The sequence below is a fragment of the Gallinula chloropus genome (genome assembly GCF_964237585.1).
Source record: "Gallinula chloropus genome assembly, chromosome: 2".
NCBI lineage: Eukaryota > Metazoa > Chordata > Aves > Gruiformes > Rallidae > Gallinula > Gallinula chloropus.
In genome coordinates this window covers 145649742-145662334 of record NC_140086.1, presented here as the reverse complement: position 1 = coordinate 145662334, position 12593 = coordinate 145649742, and the positions used below count along the sequence as shown (strand labels likewise).

General features: G+C 38.7%; 1 protein-coding gene across 1 annotated transcript in view; it reads right to left on the bottom strand.

The window, feature by feature from the left end:
- The window catches only part of LOC311189107 (myosin-IIIa-like), a gene marked incomplete at both ends in the record, with an annotated part of 60195 nt that overhangs the window by 35606 nt on the left and 11996 nt on the right, over window positions 1–12593 (bottom strand). Inside the window, 5 exons of the mRNA XM_084260687.1 lie at window positions 425–513; window positions 1102–1255; window positions 8247–8394; window positions 10201–10411; window positions 11397–11523. Of these exons, the coding sequence (XP_084116813.1) occupies window positions 425–513; window positions 1102–1255; window positions 8247–8394; window positions 10201–10411; window positions 11397–11523 (729 nt within the window). The remainder of the gene's footprint in view (window positions 1–424; window positions 514–1101; window positions 1256–8246; window positions 8395–10200; window positions 10412–11396; window positions 11524–12593) is intronic.

Genomic DNA, 12593 nt, shown 5'->3' with positions numbered 1-12593 from the left:
CAGGAAGCAGGGCTTGCACTATCTGTCTGGCTGATGACAAGCACAGAACTAAGGCTGATCGGGTGTAGGACGTAGTAGAAAGAATGGGGCAGGGTCCTGATTTGAAGTAGTGGGAACAAGCCTGGCCTGGGACTTTGAGGACCTAAGGGGAAAAGCATGGAGGTGCATTACATAATGGTTGTATTTTGTTCTTCTATAATACAATCTGTTCATTTACCTGGTGACATTTAAGAAAAATACACTTGTGCTATTGCTTTTTTTTTATGAGGGAAAATAACTTTCAATTTACTTTTGATGTGTGAAGCACTGCCAACACTTCCATATCTGGCCTGAATAGATGAAGGTTGAGAACCAACACATCTGACTTATTTCCTTCCAGCCATACCATTCCACAATCCCCAACTAGTACCATTAGGTCTCTTACCTTTCCCGCATAATGATAAATCCCAAAGGTTAGATCTACTCTTTTGGGTCTCCAAAAATACTTTGACTTCAAATTATCTTCAAATTTTTCTGAAATGAAACACATAGCTTATCTCACTGGAGTTACTGCACAGTAATTGTCTTCTGAAGCTATATCCCTCTAAGGCTATTGCCTGACTTCTCAGACAACACAGAGGCACAAAACAGACTGATGTTTTTAAGGACAAAGATACCCTCATGGTCTTGTAACAAAAGGCACTGCATAGACAATATGGGAGCTCTTGGACTGGTTACTTACTTTGTATAAATATTTTACTGTGTAACCTCAGAAAATTGTTTGTCTTTCTAAGCTTTTGACCTTCATACATGAGGTCTCACCAGAGCAAAGTAGAGGGGTAGAATCACCTCTCTCAATCTGCTGGCCACACTTCTTTTGATGCAGCCCAGTATGACATTGGCTTTCTGGGCTGATGAATCTTGGGATTACTTATACTCTTGATGCTTCTCTATCAACTTCAAAGACACATCCATCCCTGTATGCATGCCTCCCTCAAACATACTGTGACACTGGAATGTAGGTTCACTCAAAACACACCTAGCATACAGCCTGAATGGGACTCACCAAACAGAAATCTAAGAGAGACATCCTTCATGCTGTGAAACAAGCCATATACTTACCTACAAGTGTCTGATCTGTTGCTTGTGGGAATCGACTTTCCTCATCCAGCAGGGACAATAAACCCATTGGTTTCTGCAAGAACATATCTAAGAGAGGCCTGTTGTCCTCATATTCTATAACTCTCGCATCAACACCTTCATACAGGTATTCATTCTGTAACAAGCAACAGAAGGCATGTTCTGTCTGTGTATACAGAAATGCTTCAGAAAATAATTCACAAACTGTCAACTGTAGCAAATTAAAACTACATTGAAATAGCATGCCCAAGGGCAAAAGACATCAAGGTTTTGCAAGAACAAATGTCAGTTGGGAGCTATCACACTGTCAGGCTATTTAATTTGCCTTTGGATATACAAGTGCTTCCCATGGCATATTTGGTAAAATAAGATGCTTTCCAGGAATATGGAAGAATTAAAGAAACAGAGCTGAGGAAGATACAGTGTTTGCTGATAGAGATCTCAGTGTCTGTTTACTTCCCTTGTCTGAAATGTAAAAAATATTTCAAATCATTTAGAATTACATTTACATTTTAAATTTGTTTCTCAGATCTATGTGATATGCAGTGGGCAAGATTCACAAAAGTGACTATGAGGTCTCAGCTGTTTTTTCCCCAGGCTCAAACACCTGGAAAAGGTTTTATGTAGAGAAGTATGGTGTATACGGTTAAAGAGTGATATACATGCTTTTAAAAATTAAAAAAAAAATGTCTCATGTTGGCTTCTATAGCATTGTCACTCCTTTTTAGGAACTAGGGAAAGGCATTCAGGAAGATTAAAGCCAATATAAAAAGCTGGCGGGGTTCTTTTGGTTGTTTTGTGGTTTGGTTTTTTTTCTTCTCTCCTGAAGAGTGCAAATACCTTTGGATTTCACCTTGAAAATAATTTAATTTATAGCTGATGAATACAGGAATTACTTTCTTTAATCCTTCATCAAGGCAGAGGACAGTCGTAGGTCTACCAAGAGAAGGATGCTCTAGGAACTGCCCCCCTCCCCCCATTATCTTTATCAGCATTGTTTAATGCAGTTGCCCACTGCACTGTGCTCCCATAAGATGAGAGCTGCCTTCAGTCCTGTGCAGGTTATAGTTTGGAACACATAATTAAGCCTTTTGATCTACTTTAACAATCATCCGTCTTCCAAAGGATAGGGCTTTCTAAAAGTGTTGCATTAACGTATGGTCTCAACATCACAGTTGCGCTATCCTGAACTCATTGTGAGAAGAGTGTCATAAACATGAATGATGGCTAATATTAATGAGTTCAAAGACCTCTAACCCTGAGAGACCTCTCCTTACGTGTCATTCAGTTGAGTTTGAATGAGTGAAGAAAGCAATATATTGAACATTTTGAAAAGGAGTTAATTGCCACATACAACAGAAAAGAATGTTATTAGACTTCATACCTCTTAATGTTTAAGCCAGAAAGAAATGGCAAAATGAATAAAGTCCTGGAAATATATGCACAAATAAATAAATCTGCTGATCCATTTGAAAGAGAGCACATACTATACACCTAAAACCTTCCAGTACTGAGACTGGTCTACTCTGCCAGGACACTCTTCAGTCTAAGCATAGGTTATGGCTCCGTTTTTATGCCCATACAAGGGTGTAAGTCCCAACAGGGCTCCTCCTCTCAGACATATTAACTTCATTCATGTCTCCCCTGAAGTAGTGGAGTGACAGGTGGAGTTTTGCTTTTTATTTTAATCAATAACCTGAGTAGCAGGATAAGACAGAATAGTAGTAAATGCATCAGTGATATAGGCAAGAAGTTAATTATATACCTATAGGAGCTACTGGCCAGAAGAAAATGAGTCCATGTTATCTCTCAAAGGTAACACTGAAGTAGGGACAGCTCACCTGAGGGCTACAGCTCTACTGACATACAGAGATGTTACATTCATGAAACCAGCTGTTGCCGCTTAGGATTATCAAGAGGACACTTATTGAGGGGGAAAAAGGGAGAGATTGCTCAGAATGGATCTATCAGAGAAGAGTGTTTCTGTGACACTCAGACATCCTCAAGCTCTCACAGACAAACTATCTAATGATTAACTTTTTCCAATTTTGAATGCTTGTGCGAGAGGCTGTTTCAGAGAGCTGATGAAAGAGGAGGTCTGTAATAGCTGCACTACCGCACCATGACAACACCTGCTCCCCTCCCTGCCTGGCCAGCGTGCAGGGCCTGACCTCAAGCCTGCGGTGTATCTGACCCTTCAGTCTTTTGTGTCTGCACCTTGACAACCCAGTGTCAGTGCTGACGGTTTTGGTAATGCTGCTGTCTGCCCAGTAAGACATGGGAGCAGTTCACTCCATCACTTCCCATGGGCTCCTGGAGGATGGCTGATAACCAAGTCTTCCAGGCATCAGCGTGACAGATGGCTCAGATATAAGATATCATATTACATTTTCTTATGCAACACTGGTCTTCAGCCATATTATCAGGATACAAGCAGCAAGGATAAAAGCCTTAATGATGCACATCATAAAACTGTAATGAAATAGATCTTATTTGAATTAATAAGATGAATCAGCTATAGGATTCTGTAATCTCCCATGATGTTTAATGACAAGAAAGCTCCTAAAAATAGCAGTTGCTCATTGAAATTCTAAAGCATAATCCACGAGAAAGTGTTCCTATGGGTGAAATATCAAAAGGAAAGACTGAGGTACACTAATACTTTGGCTTCTGTCTCATGTCAGTATTGCACAGTATCTTTTCCATGATCAAAACTAGACAGCGTTAGCTTGTGCAACCTCGTTTCACTTAATCACAAAATAATTATTTAATGCATTAGGAAATAGTCTCCATGTTTAATAAAAAAGGTAATGGAATTTTGCTGAGAACAAGGTGTAATGATGCTTTGGTTTAAATGGAAACACCAAAGACTTACTCAGAATGAGTTTCCATTTTAAAGTAGATTAAATTTTTGTAAGAATGTAAAATAAACATTGCATATATTTAATGCAAAAAGCAGCATTCTTCCAACTGACAGTAAATCTGCCATTTTCCAAAACATTTCAGGTACTTGATACTGCATCTTTTACTTTTTATGGAAAAATCACAAATGAGAAAGAAAAGAGAAGGCAGTATTGATGTCCAGTGTTACCCACAGATAGTGAAGCTGACAGAGAATTAACTTACGTCAGTACCTTACATTTAAGAGTGTCCTGGTTTTGGTCAGGATGGAGTTAACTTCATTTGTAGCAGCGGATGGAATGCTGTGTTTGGGAGTTAAAATGGGAGCAGTGCTGATAACACCCTGATGGTTTTAGTTGCTGTCAGACAGTCAAGGACTTTCTCAGCTCTTCATGAGAAAGGAGGGGCGAAGCCAGGACAGGTGACCCAGCTGACCAAAGAGAGTATTCCACGCCAGTTACGTCCTGCCCAGGATATCGGGGGCTGACGGGAGGAAGGCCGAGGGCGGCTCCGGGACGCGCGGTTCTTGGGGGACGGTCGGGTTCTGGGACGGCTCTGGGTGGCACAGCCTGAGTTGTGGGTTTGGTGAGAAACTGCATTGTGTATCAACAGCTCCATATATTTTTGCTCTAAAGTCCTGTTAGCATTGTTATATTGTATCTTTCTGTTACCTTAGTAAACTATCCTTATCCCAACCCACGGGCCTTTTAGTTTCTTGGTTTTGGGGTTGTTTGCCCCTTCCTTTTCCCTTCCCTTGCCTCTCACACCCCCCCTTCCCTCTTTCCCTGCTCTTTTCCTTTAAGGAGCAGGCAGCTGCGTGGATCTCGGCTCTCAGCCGGGGTAAAACCACGACAAAGAGAAACACCTTAAAGGACCTGACTGAAGGTGCAAAATATTTGCTTTGCTTAATATTAACCTAAAAAAACCTTGTTCCAACAAGCTTGTGTCCAACTATAGACACATAAAAGAAGTGCCTTAGTTGAGAACCCACGTTTCCACTCAGTCGGTGGAGAATGAGATGTGTCTATTTGTCTCCATTGAGTACTGGGAATCGAAAATAGCTTTAGATTTACTATACTCCCCACTTCAGTCTTTCTGTTAAATTATGGAAAGAAGATGTCATTCAGGCCTAGAAGCCCTTGGTCTTAAATGCAAACAGAAAAGAATAAATCCCCTTCATTTTGACTTAAGTTCTCCAGATTGGCAGACAGACATCCTACTGTTTGGCTTTTACCTAAGTGATACTTTGTGCCATTAACAAGAACAATGACCCAATGATCTTTTCATTTCAGGCATGTGATTTTGAAAAGATTTTCTTTTTTTCCCATGCACCAAAAATTTAGGAATTGCATTTTCTATTTCCCTGCAAATATCTTATGTGTGTCTGCAGGGAGGTCCTGTATTTGCAATTAAAGCACATTACTGGTGCTAACACAGGAGAGTCCCTGCAGAAAAGATTCTGAAGCCACCTGCTTTCTTGGAGACTGTTCTTGTAAAACTGGGACAAACACATTATAGATAAGTGAAAAGTGATGTCTTATAATGACTATGAATCATACTGCAAATCATCCTACCACTGGGTTGTAATGCAGAGTAACACATTTGTCATTTCCTGGTACCGAAAGTGGGGGGATTTACACCCACGCTTGCACAAACTTAATCCATATAGCTCACTCTGCACTGCTGTGGTAATATCTTTGGAGACTACTACAAGATAATATAATGAAGCTCAATATCAATCTGGTGCAGTGGTGTCATGTAAATTAAAGTAGACATCTTAGTATTACAGGCAGGATGTGAACATGTGCAATAGAAATATTATTAATGGTATAAATGAAGTATTAATGGAATTGTGAGTTTAAGCACCAGAAGAAAGAGTCTTAGAAGAATGGCCTGTGATTTGAATGAAGAACATTTGTTTGCAGCAATAAAATTGAGAAAAGTGTTGTTTACATCAAGACCAGAAGGTCTGCACTCTCATAAAAATCTAGCACAGACAGCTGTGGAACACCCTCTAAATCTGACAACAGGAGGATGACTGCAAGGCTACAGTGCATCACAAAGGCCTTTCATTTTCCCACCAAGGAAGCAGACTGTAGGCACAATGATGTATATATTCTAAACAAGCAAAACCAAATATTGACCTTGCCTGAAGATTACAGAGCCTGAAATAAGTAAGGTTCTGAGGCAAAGAACCATCCCATAACAACTGCTGATTGCTAAAGGGTTTAAGAGATCTGTCCAAAAACTATTTCAGCAACAAGAACCCAAGAGACATGATGAAGACTTGTTAGCTGGTGTTCCTTATTCTCTGTTGCTCACAAATGATCCTGGCCACACCTCTTGAATACACATGTATCTTGATGTTCTCTATGTGGTTGTGTGTCAATGAATGCTATGGGAGAATGACTGGGTGTGGGTAAAACAGACATACTTAAGAGATTCTGTAAAGACCACCTTCCCTTTCCATAAGGTCCTCAAGTGTCATACTGAGAAACAAGTAAACTGTATGTTGTCAAAATCAGAGGTTCATTCTTTTCATTTTAATTTCCTCAGCAGCAAAATAACCATCCTGATCTCTCCGCAGTGGGGCACATGTAGGAGAACAACAGGTACCTATTGCATGGTGGCATCACAAACCTCCACACTAATGCAGTTTTGGCCAAAATGTTCTGTATGAGGGTATCTAGAAACAAGTAAAGGCAGATTACAGTGAACAAGACCCACATCTAATTAAAGGAGAAAAGGAATATTAGCACAGTACTTGGGTGTACAGGGGTAGGGTTAGGAAAGCCAAGGCAGGTCCATCAGCAGAAAAAAAGTGGCTAGGGAAAATATCCTGCTGCTAAACAGGCATGGATGACACAGAAAAGGTGGAGAATGCCTTCTTGGCGTTGGTCTTGACTGAGGATCAAGTTAGGGAACACTTGAGCAAAGCAGACGTATGCAAGATCATGGGACCTGGTCAGTGCCTGGAATAAATACCAGTTCTGCAGTCTGTGCTACTTCCGTCTTCCAGCCACTAGAAACAGCAGTAACCAAGCGCTCTTTTTGTGTGAATTATGCACTTTGAAGAGAACATACCTAAGTAATTATAGCAGTTGAGGCTAATTTCTCTCTGACTTTCAGACAGTATTAAAGACAAGGAAATACTTGAGACTGAAAATCTCCCACATAAATCTATATAAACTACAAGGTCTAAGACTGCAAGACAGTATTTTCTGAAATAATTGCAAACAGGCTAAAACATTGAGCTATTAAAGAAAATTCATTTACACACAGTTATATATACACACACACCAGTAGACTAACAGATGCATGTACAGACCTGCATAGGTAGGCCCGTTCTAAACTTATTTATGTCTCATCTTTAAAACAAGTACTGATCACAACTGACAAAATACTCTTTTTCTACTAATAATTAAAACCAGTGTTCAGAAGCATTTTAGTCTATTTATCATAAACCCAAATAATTTTGAAACAGTGAAAGTGTTATTTCACCTAAAATTTTAATAACTGTTCTGCTCAAACAGAATTCTGGATTTTTTCTATTTTCAGCAAGATTAGTATTTTTTTCCCCAGGTATGTTATTTCCTCAAATAACAATATTGAACACTGATTTAAAGATGGCTAATTTAATTCTTATGGAATTATTTACAAAGTTGTGATGGTATTTTTTGAGGTTTTTCACTCTCCAATTTCATAAACTTTTATTATTAAAATTTTATTAATTTCCTCTGTTTTACATCAACTTATTTAGATAAATCTGTCATTATTTAGCTTAGATGATCTAGTTCCTGAATAAAAACAAAATAATTGCATGATTTTAAATTTTAATAATGGAATTTCAGTGTTCATTAAGTTTATTAGTAAGCTATTATGAACACTGCACTTTAAAAATAATGTTACCACTCATTTATTTTTTATTGTAGGATGATAGATTATATCACTCATGTTATTCCTCAAGAAAACAACATTACATTTGCATCAAACTGATTATCACTGTGTTATGTTGCTTAGATACTGTAAATTTTAAGTTTAATGCATTTTGTGTAGGCATTTTACTTGTAAATAGCAAGTACTGCTTCACATAATACATACTCAGAAAAAAATTGTTGTAATTTGCAATTTACTACCTATTATGGAGAAGGAACTGTGTAGTTTCTTGAGACAAGGTTTTATATTTTCAGCAATACTAAATCTTCATCAAAATACTCAACACATACCTGTTCCCAGGCAAAGACATGTTGATTGAAGTAGAACTGAATTTGTTCATTGGCAATGTTGATACAGAGTTGTTCAAAAGAATTTTTTTTGAAATTCTCAAAGCCAAAGATATCAAGAATTCCAATGTTCAAACCATCATCGTTTCCACTGCAAAGATTAAATAAATGTTCTATTGCTGTATCTTTATTTTACAGTGACTAACTTCATTATTATTTCACAAAAGAAAATAATGGACCAAATCTGTATGCTAGTTAACCAGGATAATTTTTGCTAAACCAGCTATCCCTTAAAATAACAATCATTTTTTATTTGAAATACAATAGACACACATAAATACAAAGATGGCTGTATATGCAGACCAGATACATTGAATGACCAAATCAATAGGTAAGTGTATAGAGGACTTAAAATTTTATTTTTAAACTAATAGTTGCTACTTATTACTCTATTGTAAAAAAAACTGACTACAGTATAGGAAAAACATGGAGTTCATTTGTTTCTCTTATAAAACAGGCTTTACTCACCAGCATCTTGAAATTAAAGATTGCTGTCATTAAAAAGGATTCCTTCATATTATTTATTCACAACAATTAAAACTGCTCATTTTAACATGACAGTCAAAAGAATGAATAACTAGACCTTTTATGCATCTAAATAACTACTTCAAGTATTGGAGTGCGGGATGAATTTAAATTATGAATTACGTTCCACATAAGTGCTACTAGTAAAACGTTCAGTTTGAAATTTCAGCTAAGGCATTCTTAGAGATATGTGGTCATTTCTGCAACTGGAAAATGCCCTCTAATATATGTATTTACTTACTGAAACACAGATTAGGAGGATGTAGCTTATAACAAACTGAATTTGACATTATCATTTTTTTTCCTAGCTAAATTCAAAAGGATAAATAACATGCTAGCTACTAAATTCCTGTGAGGGACTATCTGTAACAATCACCTCCCTTCTACCCCCAAAAAACCCCAAATCAACAAAAAAACCCACCCCACAAAACTGTAAGAATTCAGATCTGAAGAACCATCCTCAAGATACTGATGAATAGTACTTGAACCTTTTTAAGAAGTCCATCTCAAAACTGGGAACATTTCATTGTAGAGAAGATCAAAAATATTTATTGGTTTTGACCTGAATTTGGTGACTATTTTATTGGTCTGGAAATCACATTTTTCCATTTTTTGTGAGTAGACTGTTGAAATTTGTCTGCCTCATTCTTTCCCTGAGCTAATTACCAAAAAATAGCAAATACAAATTCTTTTACTACCACAAAACCAGAGCAGACTTCTTTTTTTATTATTTATTTTATGCATAACATTTCAGGTCAAACTTTCTCCCTCCTCAGGAGCACAATAAGTATTCAGTTTCAAAAGGGCTCTGTAACAGACAGTGTTACATGCTCTTCATCGTATCACTTACTGTGATACTCAAGCTCTGCTTATTGTTGCTTTACTTTAACCAAATATTTGAAAGTTTGGACAAAATTTAGACTGGCAGCCTTGGTGTCCTCTGATGTTTAAAAAATACAATTCCAGAAAATCCAGATTTACAAACCAAAGTTATTGGCCACTTCAGTCATAAGTAAATATCCCACTTCAGTCATAAGTTTGCCCTTTTGCATGGTTATTACCAGCCACAGAGGGCCCTGTCCTATGGGATCTAAAACATAAGCCACATAATTTCTTCTCTGATTAATGTCAAGAGTTGACTCTGTACCAGGAGAAATAATAGAAAGGAAAAAGTAGTTAGTATGTAACTTACAAAACACAAGACACCCGTGCTATCTGTAGGTACTGTACCTTCACTCCATATTATTATGAACAGGATAAAATTTTCTTTATTTGACATGGTGGCGTCATAAAGAAAAAACAGATGAGAACATTGGTAGATGACATTATTCCCACTGAAAATCTCCCTTTATTCTGGAAAAGCTTCTTTTACCTTAAATGTTTGTCAGGTTTGAGCAAAGTGTTGATGCGATTAACTATCCAGCTAAAGAGGCGTCCGTACAGTGCTTTGGCCATGGCATCTCTGACATCAGTGGCTTTTTCCACAGTGTTGGGACGAATAATTGTTTCTCCTCGAGTCACTACACAGTGAGAGGTGAGGGCCTCTTGCAATTCATCTGCCTGAATACACAGCAAGGACGCACCTAGGAAGGAAGGTCACAGGCGTAGCTCAGAGGCAGACTTTGGGAGGAAAAATATGCATTTTTGCAATCAAGGCTGCAAGTGCAACATATTATGAATAAGGGCCAAATCAAAGTCTTGAACTATGACTAATGAGGGTGTTGACACTGAACAGCTGTCAGCATTTAATTTAGTCACTAGCTTTCCCGGCTTCCACTGCAGTCAATGAGTAAATGATTCAAAGCAGAGGCCTTTGGGTTCTAAATTGCTTTATCCATGAGGCTATTTCTCCAACTGTCTACAGAGAAATGCTAGGTTATCTAGGTGACTATGTCAGGAGAATGTAAGTTGTGAGGTGTAAATATCCCTCTCAGTAATAATCCATCCACGTAATTCATTGCCATCCTCCTTTTGCTCCAAAAAAGGATGCTCCTTTCCCAGTTGCACAATATTTTTCTATGTATTGCAGGAAAATGTCTAAAAAGATAGCACAAAGCCTTCACTATCTCCCCAGTTGTAATTACTGAGAAAGAGTAGCAACTTCCTCAAGAATCTTTGCCCCTTTCTTCCATCCTCTGCTTCCCTGCAACCTATAATGTAAGGTATCCCTTCCAAAGAATTAGCGATCCATATTTCAACAGGCATGTATGGGGAACAAGTAATGAGTATCTGAGAAATAAACTGGGGAAAACACTATGCAAAGTGTTAATGAGGTTTTCCATCAAATGTTCAAATAACCTTGGAAAAATTCTGAAGATTTTCTATTCAGACATCTGCAGTATTAATCATGTTTTCTGAATGCCAGTGAACTGGTTAGTCAAATAAGGTGCATAACACAGACAAGTTTTCATTCAGGTGAGTTTCCAATGATTCTATCTTAAGAATTTCATTATTCTTACATTTTTTTCCATCTGAATAGAGTTTTCATTGATAAGTCTATTGAAATAAAAGAAAAAGGCTATCAAAACACTAGAAACCCCCAATTTTAAATCAAGAAAAAACACTCACAATTCTCAAGGGCTACTGGATTGGAAATGTTGCTCTTGTCAATCATATGCTCAGATACCACTGCTGAAAATTCAATGTTTCCCACATTTAAAATGGCAGCCAGGACACTGTACACACTTCCAAGTTCCTGCAAAGTACATTAATAGAGATCACAGAATCACTAGGTTGGGAAAGACCTTTGAGTTCATCAAGTCCAACCATACCCATCCTCTACTAAACCAGATCCCTGAGCATTTCATCTACCCTAATGTCTGATCTGACTCTGCCCTGGCACAGCTTGAGGCCATTCTTCCTCATCCTATCACCTGTTGTTTGGGTGAAGAGACCAACACCCATCTCTCTACAACTTCCTTTCAGGTAATTGTTGACAGTGATGAGGTCTTCCCTCAGCCTCCTCTTCTGCAGGCTTAACAACCCCAGTTCCTTCAGCTGCTTCTTTTAAGGTTTGCTCTCCAGACCCTTCACCAGCCTGCTTGTCCTTCTCTGGACACGCTCCAGGACCTTGGCATCTTTCTTATTGTGAGGAGCCCAGAACTGGACATAGTACTTGAGGTGCAGCCTCACCAATGCACAATCACTTCCCTGGACCTGCTGGCCACACTGTTTTTGATACAAGCCAAGATGCCATTAGCCTTCTTGGCCACCTGGGCACACTGGTGGCTCATATTCAGCCTGCAGTCAAGCAACACCCTCAGGTCCTTCTCCGGCAGGCAGTTGTCTTGCCACTCTTCCCCAAGCCTGTAGCGCTGCATGGGGTTGTTATGTTCCAAGTGCACGACTCTGCACTTGGCCTTGTTGAACCTCATCCTGTTGGTCTCAGCCCACCAATCCAGCCTGTTCAGATCCCTCTGAAGAACTTCCCTACCCTCAGACATTTCCTCACAGTTTAGTGTTGTCCACTAATGCAATGCTTAGTAGCCAGACAGATTTGTCACTTTGCTTTGTGTGATGGGCTTACATGTGTGTTGATTCCTAAGCCTGGAACAATCACTGTCTTTCTCTTGTCTGCCACAAATCCATGACAATATTTTGGGAATACTTTCCTTAGCATTGTCTTTCAAGTGTAAGACACCCAAAGAGTGCCAGACGAACTATAGCCTAGTATCACTTCTATAGTTGTCTACGGGACAGGACTGACAAGGAGTAGGGGAAGCATGAAACAGTGGTGAGCATGATCCTCTTACACAGAAGGAATTC